This window comes from Chaetodon trifascialis, chromosome 19 (assembly GCF_039877785.1).
Source record: "Chaetodon trifascialis isolate fChaTrf1 chromosome 19, fChaTrf1.hap1, whole genome shotgun sequence".
Lineage (NCBI taxonomy): Eukaryota > Metazoa > Chordata > Actinopteri > Chaetodontiformes > Chaetodontidae > Chaetodon > Chaetodon trifascialis.
The window spans coordinates 3,545,702-3,565,585 of record NC_092074.1 but is presented as its reverse complement, the minus strand read 5'-3'; the positions used below and the strand labels follow the sequence as shown (position 1 = coordinate 3,565,585).

At 42.3% G+C, this 19,884-nt stretch overlaps 1 protein-coding gene across 2 annotated transcripts; it reads right to left on the bottom strand.

Annotated features, from left to right (window-relative positions):
• Positions 1 to 232: 232 nt before the first annotated feature.
• On the bottom strand, positions 233 to 14,548 carry ufl1 (UFM1-specific ligase 1). 2 transcript variants are annotated; one of them, XM_070987970.1, is made up of 19 exons: positions 14,336 to 14,548; positions 13,993 to 14,138; positions 13,738 to 13,766; positions 13,499 to 13,596; positions 13,181 to 13,295; positions 12,857 to 12,987; positions 12,274 to 12,332; positions 11,818 to 11,964; positions 8,826 to 9,001; positions 8,546 to 8,725; positions 8,306 to 8,432; positions 6,554 to 6,676; positions 6,210 to 6,330; positions 5,960 to 6,126; positions 2,463 to 2,593; positions 2,195 to 2,275; positions 2,021 to 2,106; positions 1,648 to 1,828; positions 233 to 707 (listed from the first exon to the last, which is right to left on the bottom strand). In XM_070987970.1, the coding sequence occupies exons 1-19, from the start codon at positions 14,410 to 14,412 to the stop codon at positions 489 to 491; spliced, it is 2,394 nt and encodes a 797-aa protein (XP_070844071.1). In that variant the 5' UTR covers positions 14,413 to 14,548; the 3' UTR covers positions 233 to 488. The 2 variants fall into 2 exon arrangements, with proteins under 2 accessions (XP_070844071.1, XP_070844072.1); XM_070987971.1 differs by lacking the exon at positions 13,738 to 13,766 and having other exon boundaries at positions 13,964 to 14,138; positions 14,336 to 14,521.
• Between the last annotated feature and the right edge of the window lie 5,336 nt (positions 14,549 to 19,884).

Genomic DNA, 19,884 nt, shown 5'->3' with positions numbered 1-19,884 from the left:
AGTCAAAGCTCACCTGAAGGTCCTCTTATGTGCTTGTTCTGGCGCTAATGTTCCTCATTAGAAGATTGAATTTTACTGATTTGCCAGAACAAGTTGCTTTGTCTGCTGCTGTTTCCAGTGTTAAGAATAAACTGTCCAGCTCAGCCTTCCAGGTCTGTGTAGGAACATGAATGAAGAATGAATCAAAGGGCACTATGTCTCTAAACCTTTCATTATAAATAACTCCAACACATGAAGAGGAGAGCTTTAATGAATGCATGAAATCAGAACCTCACTGAGGATTTTCATGTTCATTGTGTTCACAGGGAGACGTCCCACGCTGGAATTTCCTTTAATAATTTAGATTTATGTCCTCATGGATAATTCACAAAAATACAGTATTAGCAGCTGATCTAGCAGAGCTAAACGTTTTCAATTGAACATGTAAGACCACAAAAAGACTTCTCATAGATGAGTTCCCACATTCATTCCTCTAGCGTTTGAAACGTTCAGTCATCTGTGCCAGTCGTCTTCTTCTGGGACAGCACCAGGTCCTTGACTTGTGGTGTCAGGGTCATGAGCTGAGTGCGCACGCTCCTGGCCTCCTCATCCTGCTCCTCCGCCCTGTCGGCCTCGCCCTCGGCCTCCTCCTGCTTCCTGCTCTGGCTCTGGCTCACCAGCTGCTTCACCACCAGGCTTTGGTAGGCAGACAGCAGCTGCTGCTGCTCCTGTAACCACACACCAACATTTCAGCGGTTTGACTCACCAAACAAACGCTCGATAACAGTGACACTGCAGCAGATGGAGATTACCCCCAGCTGCTGTGTCTGAAAGCTGGATGTAAACAATCCTAAAATGAAGCAGCATGTTGCCAACATTTGCTGAAGCATAGACCACACCGAAGCTCAAATAAACATGTCTATTATGACTGAGTTAAAGCTGCGCTATTATAGGTTTTCTCAGAAATATACTCCTGTCTCTGGACTGATGTTGCTACACAGGAAAATCCTCCATGCTTCAGGTAACTGATGTGGTATAATTATATAAATGAATTTCAAGTTTTTTGCTCCTAATCTTCTGAAGAACTGTGATGAAGTCTTGAAATGGATCAAAACTGAACATCCTGGAGCTCAAAGTGATCATATTGCATTTGGGAGTGCCTGGGCTGATGATCAATACCACACACTCAATGATGAGGAGCTGAGAAGTACAGTTCAGAACATTCACCATGAAGTGGTGCTTCACACACAAGGCGGAGGAAGCCAGACTGAATTCTCATGACAGCAGTTTACAGCCATTGACCAATCATTTGCTAAATGTGGTTGAATCAAACCTACATCAGATTAAGCTTAGCTTCAGCAGCCTTTATGACATTTTTTCATAAAAACCTTCACATGCTATGTTAAGCTGTTTGTTTGTGGAGGTAGATTTTTGTCTGAACTACACAGATCATGCAGGTGTTCTCAAATGTCTGTCTTTTCAGCATGAAATCCCCTCTGTGTGTCACTGTCCCTCCACCGCAGCTCAGCACAAACACTGTGAAATCAGAGAAATGAAATTCCCACATACAAACACAGCCATTTTTACGTAACAACACCCTGATGGGCAGCTTTTGGCCACATGACTGAGTGTGGCTTCTGACACTCAGTGGGTGAACGTCGGACGTACCGCGGGTATTCGGCCGGTGAGGGTGCCGATGATCTGAGGCACGCAGCGTCCTGGAGCGTGCAGCATGCAGTGGGTGCTGGCCTGAAACAGCAGCACGCTGGTCAGGTGGAGGACCAGGGCTGGATCCTCGGTCTCCTTCAGCTGCTCAGTGAGAGCCTGACGGTGCACGAACAGGGCCTGTCTGGACGGCACAAATTCACACACCACAAAACTCAAATACTCTATTCTAACAGCTGTTTTTTCTAGATTTGAACTTCACTGATAAATATACTGAATATACTAATAATAAAATATTAAATAAATAAAAAAACTAATTAAATATACTATATAATGATAAATCACATCCAGAATAAAACCTCAGCATTGCCGTTACCTCTCCTTTTTCTTGTCTCCCTTCTTCAGCATGAAGCCACACACCTCTGCACAGGTCTCTATGTTGGTCAGGAAGTCTTCAATAGCCTGTGAAGGACAAACAGTGAGCGCGTTTCCATCCGCGGACTGTCCGGCTGTACTGGCCGATGATGTAACGGACAGGAAACATTCTTACTTTTCCGTTCAGGCAGTTGTGCAGCTTCAGGAGAGGTCCTTTGGTCTCCTCTGGCAGTTTGCCCAAAATCTTCACTCTGACCTGAGGCGACACATCACAGACATTTGTGGTGAAGTCCAAAGTCTAACAAGTCCCATGGTGCATTTCAGACGACACACAGTCCTAATTAACTCTAACTTGATTTAAATGCGATCGCAGCTCTGCGCCTCTCCGGCTGATGGCCTCTCCTGAGAGGAGCCACAGAAAGCGAGCAGGGGCTTTTTCTCACCTCGTTGCTGATGCTGCTGGGATTCTCCACGGACATCATCAGGTCAGCAGCCAGGGAGTTGACCAAGATGTTAGTGACATCTGTGCAGACGGTCTTCAGGAGGTGCTTGGCGATGTGGACCTGGGTTTCATCTACACGATCAAAGAATTGACATTAAGTTCACTTTGAAAGGCTTCATTTGCAGAGAATGAGAGACATCCCTTTTTTAGTGACAGTCACACAGAGTTACAGGGGGAAACTTCACACGCCATGCTACTGTGAAATTCTTTTCTCCGCATTTAACCCATCCCGGCAAGTCCTTCCTCCGCGGCGGACCAGGAGCGGTGGGCTGCCAGCTGACAGCGGTGCCCGGGGACCCAGCTCTCTTTTGTCACCATTGGTCAGATGTTGATCTACTTGCATGTTTTTAATCTTTTTTTTTTAAGGAGGATACCCCAGGTGAACACGGGGAAAACATGCAAACTCCACACAGAAAGGCCCCTTTTTCCCCAAGCAGCAGGCACCGAAGGCATGGTGGACATGCCAAATCGAACCTGGGACCTTCTAGCTGCGAGGCGACAGTGTTACCACTGTTCCACCGTGCAATCTGTGGCATGGTTACTCCATGTGTGATAGGCACATCATATATTGTTACTTTCAAAGTAAGTTAAGGCCTCCGTACACTGTGCAGGTTTGGGCTGTCCCTGACAGGTGAGAGAGAAACATGGTGAAATCATTGGTTGTCAGTTGAAAACAGAGGTCTTGGATGACACTGTGACACGTCCCCTGATGGCCCATTTAAAGCTTTGAGGAAGCCTGCGTTTAAACACTGACAGAGCAGATTGTGACACTGTGATCAGCCCGTGGCAGGAGAGGATTCAGAACACACGAGCTGATGCAACATTGTGAAGGTCATTTTTAATACGGTTTAAAAAATGCCTGCAGCATGGCCACAACTTGCTTTCTGTTCAGCTGAATTTTCAAAATAAGAGGACAGCATGTGGATGACGTGTTTCTGTTTGAGACTGTTACTCAGTCTGTCGCAGTTTTAGACTGTTTTACTCCTGTTGACCTTCACCAACTAATTTCAATAATTTCATCATCAAAATCATCTACCTGTATTTTAGATCCTATCCCGACTAAGCTGTTTAAAGAAGTATTACCTCTAATTGACTCTTCAGTTTTAGACATGATCAATCTCTCTTTATCAACAGGCTACGTACCACAGTCCTTTAAAGTAGCTGTGATAAAACCGCTACTGAAAAAGCCTACTCTTGATCCAGGGGTTTTAGCCAACTATAGACCGATATCCAACCTTCCCTTTCTCTCAAAAACTCTTGAGAAAGCAGTTGCCAATCAGCTGTGCGACTTTCTGAACAATAATAGTTTATTCGAGGATTTCCAGTCAGGATTTAGAGTGCATCATAGCACAGAGACAGCACTGGTTAAAGTTACAAATGACCTTCTAATTGCATCTGATAAAGGATTTGTCTCTGTACTAGTCTTACTGGATCTTAGTGCTGCATTTGACACCATTGACCATGGCATCCTATTGCAGACACTGGAACATTTCATTGGCATTAAGGGAACTGCGCTAAGCTGGTTTAAATCCTACTTGTCAGATCGCTCTCAGTTTGTACGCGTTAATGACGACTCCTCTGTGCTCACTAAAGTCAGCTATGGAGTTCCGCAGGGTTCTGTGCTTGGACCAATTCTATTCACCTTATATATGCTTCCTTTAGGTAAGATTATCAGGAAGCACTCAATAAATTTTCATTGCTATGCAGATGATACCCAGCTATATTTATCAATGAAACCGGAAGAAACCAGTCAGTTAACTAGACTACAAGCATGTCTTCATGACATAAAGACCTGGATGACCTGCAATTTTCTGATGCTAAACTCGGACAAAACTGAAGTTATAGTAGTAGGCCCTAAACATCTTAGAAGGTCACTTTCTGATGACATAGCAGTTATGGATGGCATTGCGCTGGCCTCCAGCACCACTGTAAAGAATCTGGGAGTTATCTTTGACCAAGACATGTCCTTTCACTCCCATGTAAAACAAATTTCAAGGACTGCCTTTTTTCACCTACGTAATATCGCAAAAATCAGGCATATTTTGTCTCAAAATGATGCAGAAAAACTAGTCCATGCATTCGTAACTTCCAGGCTGGATTATTGCAATTCTTTACTATCAGGCTGCCCAAATTCGCTGCTGAATATTCTCCAGTTGCTCCAGAACGCTGCAGCACGTGTTCTGACAAAAACCAGGAAGCGAGATCATATTTCTCCAATACTCGCCACTTTGCACTGGCTCCCTGTAAAGTTTAGAATAGAGTTTAAAATTCTCCTCCTTACTTACAAAGCCATAAGTGGCCAGGCACCTTCTTATCTTAAAGAGCTCATAGTACCTTATTGCCCTACTCGAACACTGCGTTCCCAGAATGCAGGTCTACTTATGGTTCCTAAAGTCTCAAAAAGCAGAACAGGAGTCAGAGCATTTAGCTATCAAGCTCCTCTCCTGTGGAACCATCTTCCAGTCTTTGTCCGGGAGGCAGACACTGTCTCTACATTTAAGAGTAGGCTTAAAACTTTCCTTTTTGATAAAGCTTATAGTTAGGGCTGGCTCAGGCTTGTCCTGGACCAGCCCCTAGTTATGCTGCTATAGGATTAGACTGTTGGGGGACATCCAAAGATACACCGAGCTCCTCCGTCCTTCTGTCCCTCTCCATCCGCACGCTCTCATGTCCTACCACGGCGTGTTACTAACTTAGCTCCTTCCCCGGAGTCTCTGTGCTTTGTCGTCTTGCAGGTTCCCATGGACAGTGGCTGAATCTGGATTGTGGATTTCAGCTGCGTCTCCTGCCTTGGCCCTGCCTGACATCCACTGCAACTGCTACTGCTGTTATTACATCCACAGTCACTGTTACTGTGACTGCATGTCTGTCTCTCTGTCTCTGTCTCTCTCTCTCTCTCTCTCTCTGACTGCTTTTCTTTCTGTCTGTCTGTCTGTCTGTCTCACTCACTCTCTCTCTCTTGCTCTTCCTCTCTCACCCAACCGGTCGAGGCAGATGGCCGCCCACCCAGAGTCTGGTTCTGCTCGAGGTTTCTGCCTGTTAAAAGGAAGTTTTTCCTCGCCACTGTCGCCAAGTGCTTGCTCATGGGGGAATTGTTGGTTTCTTTGTAGATAAAAGAGCTTGGTCTGTACCAGCTCTATATGGAAAGTGTCCTGAGACAACTTCTGTTGTGATTTGGCGCTATACAAATAAAATTGAATTGAATTGAATTGAATTGTATATTCATCCATCCATCTCTTAGTGCTGAGATATCCCAGGATTGCACAGTCTGACATGTATGTACAGTGAAGCAGAGTGCAAACAAAACTCATCTGTCACATTGTAACATGCTGGGCTGCTGTTTAGCACTGTTCAGCCAGCGGCATCGTACATGTTTGGGGACGGTTCCAGACATTGGTGATTTGTGATTTGCACTTTGGTGATGAGAGCAGGATTTACCAGAGAAGAACTTGGTGCCTTTCTCAAAGAGTCGGATGTTGTTGTACAGGTTGGTGATCTCCTCCTGCAGATCCTTAATGCTCTTCTTCTTGTTGGCCCCTGATGGAGAGCTGGTGGAGGACATGAACACTGCCCGCAACACCTCCTGATAGGCTTTACTCAGAGGCCTGCAGTGACGTGAACAGTGTGACTTATTGCTCTCAGAGTGTTAGAAGAGAAAACTAACTTTAGACAGGAACCTGTGTGTTACCTTACTAAATGCTCTGCCAGCTCAGAGAGGATTTCTTCAGGACAGTCGCTCACTCTCTCCTCTAAGACAGCTACAATCTCCTCCTGGGCCATAAAGAGGGCTGCAGTCTGTTTGCTGCGATCTTGGCAAAGGTAAAACACAAGCTAATTAGTCTCACAGGGATGGTACAGTTACCTTTGTCTTCCATGAAAAAAAAAACCCCTTAACAACCCACGGGAGAAATATGTAGCCAACCAGCCATTACGCTCTTGTTACAGTAAAATGCCTCACTGAACAGGCTTAATGTGCACACAGAGACATTATGTCCCTGTGAAGATAAAACTGCTTTGTGGCCATGACCGTACTTTGCTGTGAAGGTCCGGTCTCCTCGTCACTGTCCTCGTCTTTCCTCCCTTTCTTCTTGGTTTTACGGATCCGGATCTCTCTGGCGTTGCCTCCCCCGCCTGCTTTCACACTTCCACTGCCCTCTGGGAGACAAACAGTGAACATATGACACATAAAGCAACAACAAAACCCTTGTTGTCCATCAAATATCACAGACATGTATGTGAAACTAAATGCCCTCCTGTTGAGTGCAGATGACAAAACTTTGACAAATTACTGCGACGACACGGGACAATTGTTTTTCCCACGCTGTTATGATGACACAAAACACATAACTGATCTCAGATCAGGTCTCACAATTACTATTTTACTCCACTTGCGAAAGATCTGAGATAACATAATTGTGATATTCAATGAAAACACTCTGAAAGTTGCTCTTTTTCAGGTAGAGAAGTGATGATCCTGCCTCAAACATGTGGTGTGTGTATCAAACTAAAGATCATAAAAATAGTCCAGAATGAATTTACACAAACCACCAGGGAGGACAGGGAAAAGTTATCTCTCTGAAATTCTTAACATTTTCTCCTTCTCTCTCATGTAAACATCCACAATCAGTGAGCGTGTAAATGTTTAACTATTGGACAAAATGTCTCTTTCTCTGACTCCAAACTACATGCACGTCTCGTACGTCCTGAAGTGAACACAGAAATGTTGCTCCTCCAGCAGACACCATGAAATGTCCTCAATCCAAACTCCTAAAGAAAATGAACGGGTGGGGGGAGGTCTGGCTTGTGTTGCAACTATACTATTAATATTTCCTCACTGTGTTTACAGCGTCACTCACTACTCTAATGAGAAACCCGCTGTATTAAAATCCTCTTCACCTCCACCTCCACCTCCACCTGAGCTGCCGTCCTCAGGGCTTTTTTTTAATACCACATAGAACACAACTTAATACCTCCGTCTCCATCACGTTGGCCTAAGTGTATCCCAGTATTTCCCAGCAGTACATAATGATCATCCTGATGATATCATACATTATGTTAATGTGACTTGGATCTGGATACGCAGCACATTATGGATGGATTCGCTAATTACAAACCATTTGTTCATTTAAGTTCAAGAAGCTTGTTTAATGACTACTATTGCATTAGTGATACAGTTAGTGTGGTCCCTGTCCCTGGCCAATTGGCACTGTGCGTATTAGAGCGGCACTGATTAATCAATTCATTGATTAGTTAATCAACAGGAAAATTGACTATTTTGATAATTGGCAAAAAATCATTGCTTCCAGCTTCACAGATGTGAACATTCTGTGGTTTTCTTGATCTTCTATGATCATAAAGTGAATATATTTGGACTTTTTGACCCAACTAAACATTTGAAGACATCACCATGGGCTCTGGGAACTTACGATTGTCATTGTTTTGTCATTTTGCTGAAGTTCTACAGACCAGATGATGAATCTACAGAGAAATGAACCTGTAGATGGAACAATAATGACAATGTATCTGCAGTCCTCGTTTGCTGCCTGCCTCCGTCCACTTCTATAGTTTCACTACGAGGTGCAGACACATCTCTGAATGCTGGAAATAGAGGATCTGTTGTGAGGGGCACCAGGGTGGATTCAGATTCAAGTCATTTGTCTGACAGGCAAACTGTGGCAAGAGTCTTGTAGTGTACACAAGATTTGACCTTTTGTTTGTGTGTGTGCGCGTGTGTGTGTGCATGTGTGTGTTTAGTCTCGGTTTGGTAGGCAGGACTTAACAAACCTGAAGCTTTCTTCCTGCGCTCTGCTTCTCTCTTCTCCTTTTTTGAAAGTGCTGAGCTCTCGTTCAGCGTGGACGCTTGCTTCAGATCGTCTTCAGATATGAAAAACACTGGATTGTTCTTGACTTCCTGAGAGACACAAAGCAAAACCACAGACATCGTACTTTCAATGTGTTTTCTGCTTTCCTCGGACATCTTGCTGACTGCCTGTACTCAGGAGTCTGTGTCTGTGGAGTCTGTACCTTCTGAGCTTTCTGCTGCATGGCTTCATCAAACACAGAGAGGCAGTTGCTGATGAACTTCTCGCTGACCACGACTGTGCCTCCCAACACTCTGGCAGACGACTGGACATTTGTGTTTCTCATTGCCTGGCTGATCAACATCCCGACATCCTCCGTTGAGAGGCAGCTGGGCAAAATCGGCTAAATAAAAGCAAAGATGAAAAGAATGACTAATTCATATTTTTACTGTAACTAGTAACAGTTCATGTAATGTCAGGTACACACTGAGCTGTGTGAGTACCTGTAAGTCAGCCCACGTGGCGGAGTTGACAGCTTCCTCCACAGAGGCCTCCACCTGGTCTACCAGAGCCTGACCCACACAGGCTGCTCTGAGGAACAGCAGCTTGTTGGACTTGAAGCGCTTCTTGATGTAGCTGGAGGGGTCAGGGATCCCCAGTCTGACCAACGCATCAAACTCTGCAGGAGGAAGACTTCATCAGTTACATTCACACTACAACACACACATCACACTGAAAAGCCCACGCTGACACATACCGAAACAGATTTCTGTGGTCGCCATGGTCACACAGCAAGCTGCAATGGCATGTTTAAAGAGTTTGACCCTTATCAACTCAGACAGCAGCAGCAAACAGCTGTGTGTGTTCACAAGAGCGGCAGCACCAACAGTGGAGGGGACGAAGATGAGTGAATCTGCAGATTTTCTGGAATACAGCAATGCAGTTTGTGACCTCTGTGTTTATTTCAACTTTGCGGTAACAGTTATTAATTGCATGAGTGTTGGAAAAGGAGAAAAGAACAAAAGAAAAATTGCTTTTCACTGGTGCTCTCAACATTACCCGAATAAGGTGCAACAAAGGGCCAGAAAAGCAGAAAACTGAAAGTAAAATACAGTTAAAGTAAGATGCAGCTGTTCTTGGGTTTGTGCTATATGCATGCATGATTGACTTTCTCTAACTGTATATTCTCAGAATTATAAGGGCTCAGTTCTTCACAAGCAAGGATGGGACAAGATTCACCGCTTTGAGAAACACATGATTGTGTGAAGGACATTAATATTATTACTGGATCTCCATTAGCTGGTATTCCTGGGGTCCTCACTGACACAACAACAAAAAATCCTCATCAAAATTGTACTGTATCAAAGACAAATGCAGCATAAACCAAGCATGAAGATCCATCCATCCGTCCCAGTGTTTCCCCTACCATTGTACAGCCCCCCCCCCCAAAAAAAAATCAATATGCCAAAAATAAGCCACCTATCCATTCATTCATAAATCAATAATAATTTACGTTTAGGAGCGCCTCTGTGCAGCGCAACATGAGCCAACCTGCTTCGTTGCCTAGTAACGATGTAAGTACCGCTGCTGAGAGCGCAGGCTTATTTTATGGGATGTTTAAGGTTTGTAGCTAGCCAACTATGGCGCCGCCGAAGAAAAGAAAAAATATTGCGGGTGACAGACAACTTAATATAAAGAAGTTTTTCTGCCAGACTCCGGAGCCAATGAAAATAGATGAAGGGAGAGTAACAGAGGCAACTCTAAAAAAAAATGACAGGTGCAGGTGAGACGGAAGAAAGGGGGGCAGATTGCAGTGGAGAGGGGGGCTGCTCGAGGACCATTACTGCCACTGACACCTGTCCGACCCCGCTTCAACTGTCGGCCGTGATCCGACAGGTGACCGTGGGCCCGGTCCGACTGGTAACCCAGTCAAAAAAAATAAAAAATACAGCTAAACACAGAACATCTGGCTGGGATCCCGAATGGCTTAATAACCATAACCAATTTGTTGTTTAGCTTATATTTTTGTTCTGATCAAGCTTCTTTTTTTGGTAAACAATAATGATGAAAATAACACAGACAATAGGCTAGTTTTCCACTAGAACCACTAAGGGGTCACTAACCCTAACCCTGTCAAATGTATGTAACTCTGTTATAATAAAATGAATAAAAAACTTCTATGTTTAATGTTTGTCAAATGTTTAAATTATTTATAACTGATAGAATCTCAATTATGTGTAGGGAATTCCCCACCACAAAGCCTTGGTGAAGTTCTTCTCTAAACCGAGAAAAATCAAGTGCAGCACAGAACAATGCACAGTGTGTGGTTGAAGTGCCAATGTGTAATCAAGCACGTTCCATTTGTTTGCAATAAATGCACCTCATTAAGTCACCCTCTCCTTGTGATCTTGAATACGAGAAAGTCTGGGTGAACAAAAATTTGATTGCAAATATAATAATTGCAGAATTGCAGACTGCTTGCTGTGCCACCTGACTTAGTCCAGCTGCGTCAACACACCATCCCACGCGTCTCGTCTGTTTAGGGTTTTTTTGGTGGGTGCCACTGGGCCTGAAAAAAATTCTAGGGGAAACACTGCATCCATCGTCTATACCTGACTATCCCTTTCGGGGTTGCAGGGGGGCTGGAGCCTATCCCAGCTGTCATTGGGCAAAAGGCAGGGTACACCCTGAGCCGGTCGCCAGTCGATTGCAGGGCAACATATACAAACACACAACCATTCTCGCTCACACTCACACCTAAGGACAATTTAGAGTCACCAATTAACCTAATGAGCATGTTTTTGGTCTGTGGGAGGAAGCCGGAGTACCCAGAGAGAACCCACGCATGCACAGGAAGAACATGCAAACTTCACACAGAAAGGCCCCGCCCCACCCTGGGATCGAACCGGCGACCTTCTTGCTGTGAGGCATGAGCACTACCTGTTGCTCCACCGTGACGCCCAGCATGAAGATCACAAGGCATAAAACAACCAACAGCAGTAACCCATAATAGAAATAAATAAAACAAATAACAGAAGTAAATAACATCTAAATTTTGTGCATTCAACTTTAAATTTGTCGAGGTTCAAAGCAGCCTGAGAAGAACTCCCGGGGGACAGAGTTCTATAAGCCTGGTTACATTTGCAGGTAAGTCGGTTTGTTGAAACACAGGCTTTACATTACTTGACCTGGTCTCCGAAAAGTTCTCGTGATTATTAACCGAAAACTGTCGGCAGGGACTGAACAAAACTGCAAGCTCTCAAATAATGCAGATTTAGTTAACATTTCAGTGAATCTTGAGTGCTTAAAACAGCATTCTGTGTGTCTCTATGTGCTATGCACGCAGGGTGAAATGTCCTTTGGCGGTAAAGCTAACAGTCACTTCACAGAACATTTGGTACTGGACTGTGTGAGGATTTAGCATTAAAAAAAGGAAACAGGATGTAACAGAGACATCCCAATAATAAAAATGAAGAAGAATTTAAAAGTCCATACCTAAGTATCCGTTCTGCTGGAGAAAAGAGTCCACCCAGGCGTTCTGCGTTTTGGCGTAAATATCAGGGATGTACACAGCTTTGTCCTGCCGACCTCCAACCACGCTTCCTTTGAGGCGTCCACTGTCCACCAACTCCTCCAGAACAGCTGGCAATGATTGAATATAACAGAAGTTCATTTACAAAAAAACTGCACGTACATACAATTTTGATGTACTTTCACTTTGAGTATTTCCATTGTATGCTACTGTGTACTTCTACAGCTGCAGTTACTGGTTACCTTTCAGCTGAAAGTTTCATAAAGGAGTATTTTAATATTACAGCATTGGTACTTTGACCTAAGTAAAGAATCTGAGTACTTCTTTTCTACCACTGAGACACATCATCACAGTAAGAAACAACACCTGAGGCACATCATAACCAGCAGAATACATAACTATCAAACGTCTCTGCTTACAGTACAGAAGATGCTCCTGAAATCCAAATGCTCCAATCAGGCTGCTGACAGGCGTTGGCCTAAAATAAAACACAGAACAATATAATTAAGAAGGTCATCAGGCCTCATACAAGAACATTTTCATACTCTTATCCTAAATCTCCCCTTCGTTTATTTAAGGTCAGGTTTGCTCACACAAGTGTCCACGTCAGATCCACTAAAGTCTCCTAACTGCACAAACTTGTCAGAAATCCCTCATTCCAGCCTGATACCACCTGCTCATGACTGATTGTGTGTTTATGTTCTGCTTGAGAACAAATTTAGTTCACAAAACTGTTACCAAACAGTAAAATGAAGGTTTTCACACTGAGTTTCAAGTCCTGCAGTCAGAACCCAGAAGCCGAAAACAGACCACATTTGACAGTATCAATAGTTTTAGATCCAGAGGCAGCTGATGGAATGACAACGCTTTCTAGAAAACCAAAATGTAACTTAGATGCAATCTGCAACCTCACTGGCAGATGCGAGTAAATTGCCACAAATCTGTTAGTGTGAGTGGTTCATGTATGAGGCCCGATGTGTGAAACATATTTACAATGTTTACCTTGTGATGCCGCTGAAAAGCCCTCGTATCCTGGCTTTGTGACGAGCAACAAAAGCTGGAGTAAATATGACCCCCCTGCTGTACTGGTCCATTTCCCCTTGGATAAGCTTCCCGAGGCGCTTCGACAGCTCCTGAGATACAATAGAAAACACACACGTCATATTGTTAGCAAAAAATGAAGACGGCAAGCAACAGCAGAGGTCACCATAGACCGCCAAGAGGAAAAAAATCATCTAGATACAAATATGACACAATGTCCAATTTCTCATGAGATTTCCTCTTCGATTAACAGATGCAGGTAAGGCCAGCAGCAGTGTGACTCACCTCATGTAAGAAATCTCCTGGCAGGTCGTAGTTTTTACACAGTTCTGCAATACTGATCAAACCAGCCTCCTGCAGTTTGTCATTCACCTCCTCAGCCAAACGGTCCAGATATGTGCTAGACACAACATAATCAATAGGTTTGACAACACGCTTTCAGCATTTGCTTCTGTCTTTTCACTTCAGATCTGTTTTACACTTCAGTAAATCCTATCCAAGAGACAGACCACGTCCAGAATTTATCTGCGCAGCCTGGTCTCTGCTCTAAGGATGGACAGATGCTCCAGCACTAGTGTGCTGAAATTGTCACTTCATACTCACTCATCAATAAGTTGTCCCAGGACAAGTTGAACCCCTTTGTCAGATTTCGCAATGTCACTTGCTCTGTTTTCCACATGGACCCAGTCCACATTGATAATCTGAAAGACGGAGATCAAAACATGTTCTGATCAAAGACATTTGAGAACAGGAAAACTGTCTCAGCTTGCGATGGATGGACATCACAGGACAGATGGTAATACCCAGGGCTCAAAGCAATGCTTCAACTTGCTAATACACACCTGCTGCAGGTCCACAATGTTGATTCGCCCTGTGAAACAGAATGATGGGACTTATTCACAGTTATCATGTCCAATTCTCAATATGCTCGACAATGACTAAATAACACTCATGTGGAGTATTACTGAGACTGACAACAGTGAGGAAAGGGTGAGTGATTAAATGCCATTGAACGTATCTGAACGTTGGATAATGTGAATGGCCTTTTTCAGATTGCGACATGATCACTCCCGGAAGTTTCTGGTGTTTAAACTGACCTCCATGGACGTAGAGTTCATCTCGGATCTCCCTGCCGATTTGTGCTGGAGTGATATACTCCTTTCCATCCAGCGTGTGCACCACATCCAGCTTCTTCTCTTGAACCAGTTTTGAAATAATTTCGATGCAATTCCTCTCTGACAATCTGTGGAAAGGTTTTCAAAAGTGTCGTAAGTTTCTTTTTCCGGCAGGATGTAGATGGATGCTTTTTCTTTTGCTGCTAACGACAACTGTTAACAGAAATTAGCCAAGTCACAACTAACAACGTTACTTTTAAATGACAGTTTGACGTTAGCATTAGCTTAGCTGCTAGCAGCTGCTTGTCGCGTAAGGCGCGGTTACCTTTGCACTGTGTCAGCAAACTGTGCTCTCTGAAAGTCAGCAGCAAGCCGCCGAATTTCTTCCCAGTCGGCGGCCATTATTACAAGTTTCTGAGTTTCCAAATCAGTCAGCTGTCAGTGCTTTCCTTAACCGTCCACTATCAAGAAGTTACTGTTCAGCCAGCAGGCTAACGGGACTGTAGCTCTCTGCCGAGCCACACGTCAACACACAGTTACGTAGGATCGAGAGCCACGAGGACCAAATCTCATCCTCCAAACTTTCGCGCAACGTGTTCACCAGAGACAGCGTGTTCTGGCTCAAAAATGAGCTGCCTTTGAATTTATGAGGCCAGTTGATAAACGAAATAGCTTGAGAAAACACACACACACACACACACACACACACACACACACACACACACACACACACACACACACACACACACACACACAATAACAAAAAGCATTTTCTTGAAATCTGTCTCACTATCAAAACTTAGAAAAAGGCAAAATATAGACAAGGACAAAAGTATTCATCCTGATGCAGAATTGTACATTTACATTCATGTACATTACATTTTCTTGTAAATAGAGCACCACAATAATATAACTGCAAACTAAAAAGTCAAAGAATTGGAAAGAAATTGAACATGAACATGAGATTAATGAGGACAAAGGACCACTACTCGTGATTTAGTGAATGTATATTTTAGATCTGAAGAATAAAAGCATTAAAAGTAGATATGGGCATAAAAATACAGTCATATGAAAAAACATGCAAACTGACTCAAGGTGGGGTTTTTTTGTTTGTTTTTTTATGTTGTTTTTTTTTTTTTCAATTAATGATTGCAGAATGCAGCAATTAAGTACCAGTATTAATAATATTTAATCAACAGACACTTTTAACACACATATTTTAACTTTGTCATCCATGTATGTCCTTTAAACAATTTTCCCTCGGGGATTAATAAAGGATTTCTGATTCTGATTCTGATTAACATTTAGCCTTCTGTATACTGTACTTTGCACAGCTGATTATAAAAAACAGATTTAAATGTAATTCTTGGAGTATTATCTTATCCAACTGTTGTCTCTTCTCAAAATCATTTCTATTTTAAAACCCCTGACATGAAAACATTTGGAAATCCCCTTCTTAAATTGTCTACCCTGCCTCTGCTGTACCCTGACACATGACACCAATGCTAAGAAATGAACACACCTGCAGTGCTACCGTGTAAACTCTAGGGAGCAGTACACTACAAGCCATTAAACTCCATCCAGGGAGCTTAACAGATGGTGCTGCATTGTATGAAGCACTCCATCATGCCAGCAAAAACCTGGTAGGAGTGAAATACTGTAATTATATGTCATATGCATATTCACTGCAGGCCTATATGTAATTAATAGCAAGTTAATTTTTTAAAAAGCACAATCTCAATGAGAAAACTGTCCCTCTGTGTCTGGCAAAAGTGAGCTATGTCTCACAGCCATGTACACTTTAATAACCTTGAGGAACTTCTTAAATACCCTCTCCATAACTAGTCTCCATATCAGTATAGAGCCTGGTCTACCTCTCTGATGAAAAACACACTTTCTGTGAGAGTAAAGAATTCACTAATCAGTGGCCTGAAGCTAAGTTTTTCGAATCAGGAGAAAAGTTGTAAGTATATTTGTTCAAACTTTAGGATATATTATATGATTCTCTCCGTATAATTTCTGCCTTCAAGCTCAGATTTAAATGACCAGTCAAGGTAAAGGGAAATTATGAGATTAAAGCATATTATGGAGGGGTGTGTGGGTGGGATACATCCTCTCTGGAAATGGAGAAAATTGAGTTGAGGAATTTCCTTGTCCTCGCCGTTTGAATATTAGATCATTTGCAAAAAGCAAAAGGATGGGTCGTTGCAAATTTCCCCAAATTTAGGCTCTTTTAATCAAATTTCAAGTTCAAGTCTGTCGGGCCCGGTGTGCGCGGTTAATAATTATGCATCCCATTCCAGTGCCTCAGTGCAGCCAACAAACATAAACCTGGTCAGATAGGGATGCAGGGAGGGGGCACAGCTAACTAAGGAAAGGTAAACATATTCAATTAATCATCACAGTGCTGGTGTATATGGAGATTTTTTCTTGGTTTGAAATGAGTGTGTTTGTGGCCATGTGGATGTGGATGATTTTATGTTAATATATAGTATAATATAATAAAAAACGATCAAAATGAAACCTATACCATTAACAGGTCAAGCGTTTTTGGGGCCCCTTAGAAATTTGAGAAAGTTGGCAACTGATACCGCTGCCATAATTATGCAACAAGACATAGCTCAATTACTGTTGCTCCTTTTTGGGAGCACCATGGGCAAAGAAACACTTCACCGCTGCACTTCTCTGGAATCATTCTCTGTGCTCTCTGAAGTAAATGAGAGTGAGTTGTTTGGTTTTGTGTGTTTTTTTCCCTGTATTTCCAGCCTGAACATCCATCTTTTTGCTTCATTATTGCTTCATGCTTGATCATTTTATTGTTAGGACGGGGTGATTGCAGTCTAGTGATTACCTTTATTACTGTCTTATGAATCTATCTCTTATGCAGTTTTTTAAATCAGCTTACCTCAGGGACCAGTCATGTCGCCATGAATGATGAGGTGCTTTTCATGAGGTTTCATGGTATTTTTACTTTAACAGTGTTTGTGTTTTGTATGTTTTCTTGTTCCTCTAGAGACATGTGTGTGATGCATGTTCATCCTGTATACTTATGTCAGAACAGAAATATACGTCAAATAAAATAAATGTGCAATTGAAGTTAACAGCTGACAGTTGACAGCAACTTGGTTAGTTGCTTAATTACTATAGTTAGCAGTGGTGCAGGAAGTAATCAGGTCCTTTCCTTAAGTAAAAATAGACTTAAAATATATTCAAAATTGTTATCATATCAGAAGTAAAGGGACATACAGTAAGTGCAGAAAAATAGCCACTGAGTGCTACAATTATTGATTACTGATGAGTGTGTCAGCATTTTACTGTTACAATTCATCAGCATACAAACTGATCAAAGGCTTTGTATGTAAAATCTTAGTAACTAGTAATTACTGACATCAAATGCATTTAGTGGAGTGAAAAACACAATAATTAGCACAACAGTATAATAATAGCATATTATACAAGTAAAATACTTGAGTAAAATATAATTGCTTCATGATTGTACTGCAGTACTCAACCAAATGTACCGTACCTAGTTACTATACATTCCACATTTTTGGACCTGTTGTGTCTGACTTACCATTTGACCATTTAACCTCTCCAGCCATTTCAATCTCAGGGCAGTCTGGAGGATTTAGATACCAGTTTTAAAATTAACAAAACACTCAGCTAATTTAAGCAGCCGTAAGAAAGAAATCAAATCAACCTGTTTAGTTCAGTTACCTACAAGTACACTTTACAAATACATAAGATTACATATTTAACAAAGCTATTAATATTGCAAACTGGACTTCACACTGTCATCTTGTGAAAACCCCTCTGGTGACCATGGTGACCTTGGTGGCAGCTGAGTTAGCTTATGATATGCGCTGGCCGTGCTCAGCATTAACACAATTTTACTTTCCAAAATGGTCCATATTTTAGTCCTATCTTCCATGTTTTAATCTCTATGATTCTTTAATATATGTGCAGAGCCATTGAACAATATGACTTTTTGGAAGCTCGCATCTCTCTGTGTCATTTCTGGCTTGCAGCAGTGTAACCAGGGCTCTGTCTTTAACAGACTGGAGTCAGACTGGATTTATGCACACACCTAACAACCAGATGCTCCATGGTTTATGTTGCTGTGTGATGGCCTGGGAATCCTGAATGATGTCATTCACAGAGCTGTAGCACTTCACAAATGTGCCATTCCTGACACAGACTGTTGTGCATCCTATGAGATAGTGACCTGAAACAGCTAGAACAGCCTGTTCATATCAGCTGCCCATTTACCATCCTGTTCTCTATGACCCTCGATTAAATCTAAGTCTAAAGTGGTGTTATGACAAGACCAGAGTTGTGGCTAATTGAGTCTTCAAAAGCTTTGATATTAAGAATTAAATGGAAAAAAAAAAAGTGTTTGATAAGCCTGCCTTCTTCTAAAAGGAAGAATAAAAGTTCCCCAGTCTAATTTCAAACTTCAAAGCACAGCTTCCCTGACAAAATTTGGGTCATATTTCCACAGTGAATAAGCATTGTGAGACTGCCTCTTTGAATTGTAATCAAGCTGAGGTCCGTAAGTAAACACGTTTGTCTCAGCAGCGGTGAACACTTCTCTCCTGTGACTTCAAACAGCTGAACTTAAGATACTGTACTGCTGACTGTGTGGAAGATTTGCTTTGAAGATATCACTGAACAAAAAGCAAGACACTTGTAAATATTAATTCTTTTTGTTTTCTTAAATACATGTGAACATGGTTACATTCTGTGGGTTTACACTCACCAGAGAAGCCAAGCTACTTGGAAAATTCAGGATATAGCAGAAATAGGACTTGTTTCTATGCACTCAGAGTTCCTCGTTACTGTACAGCCCATACACACATGCAGCAGATCAGGAACCATTTCGACCCAACCACTCACTTTATTTTGAAAGTATGGTTTACTCATTTCATGAGTGGTTCAGTGATAAAAGACACTGCGTCCTTGTCTGAGGGCACAAGTGTTTATACCTGTTCCAAATGGCCACACTCAAGGCCTGCTGTCACAGGAAGGGGAAAGACTCGATGCTACGCACAAATGGGATGACAGCATGCACTTTCAGCCAGTCTCTCCTCAAAGGCATTCCTGGTGCTGCACTCTTTTATACACACAAAAAAGTGACAGAGAGGTAAGATTGAAGTTGAATTCCTGCCTACTTTCTCACCTTTACACACCTAGAGAATCATTGTTGTTTTTGGAAATTTTGAAGAGTTTGTTGCACCCTCTGGTTGTGTTGTCAGGTTTGATGCCGTGGGAGGGGAGTTTCAGACACTGTTTGATGATTCGACAAGCATTTTGATTGAAGCATACAGATCCGTGGAGTCTTGATTTTAGCTAGAGTCTGAATGAAATTATTTCAACACAAGGATGTGCTGTTAATGATCTTCCTTTTCATCCAGCTGCATTGCTGTCACATAGATACATTCTCTTTCTGTTGTCTTTGTTGTCCTCATGCACACACGTATAAATGAGAAACCTGGTTGTAGATGTACAGGGCCAAAGAATTCAGCTTTTTCCCAGAGAAATAAAATTGGGATATTATTGGTCTACTCTTCCCCATTACAGAAGCTAGGCTTTTCAAATACATGACATACAAACCTGCACTCATCATCATTTTATTTTAACAATGTATCAAATCGCTGTGTGTAAGATGGCTCTGCAGGGCTTTTGTGATGTCTTTTAGCTCTTTAATCTGGTTTAAAACCCTGTAGCTTTTTTTTTTTTTTTTTTTTTTTTTTAATTATTTCTCCTTGGTCTCACCATTCTCACCAGTCTCATATCCAGCAGCAACAGGCAGATGTTTTTAATAAAAAAAAGCTCAGATGAACTCAGTGTATGCTTCCTGTCCAGCAGCATACA

Bases quoted from the DNA above. Each gene is read 5' to 3' on its own strand.
- ufl1 (XM_070987970.1), bottom strand. From the start codon at position 14,412: ATGGCCGCCGACTGGGAAGAAATTCGGCGGCTTGCTGCTGACTTTCAG. The intron at 11,965-12,273 runs GTAAGCAGAGAC...AATCATTGCCAG, and splicing joins TCAGGAGCATCTTCTGTACT to CTGTTCTGGAGGAGTTGGTG. The intron at 6,677-8,305 runs GTTTGTTAAGTC...TTTGTCTCCCAG, and splicing joins GCGCAGGAAGAAAGCTTCAG to AGGGCAGTGGAAGTGTGAAA.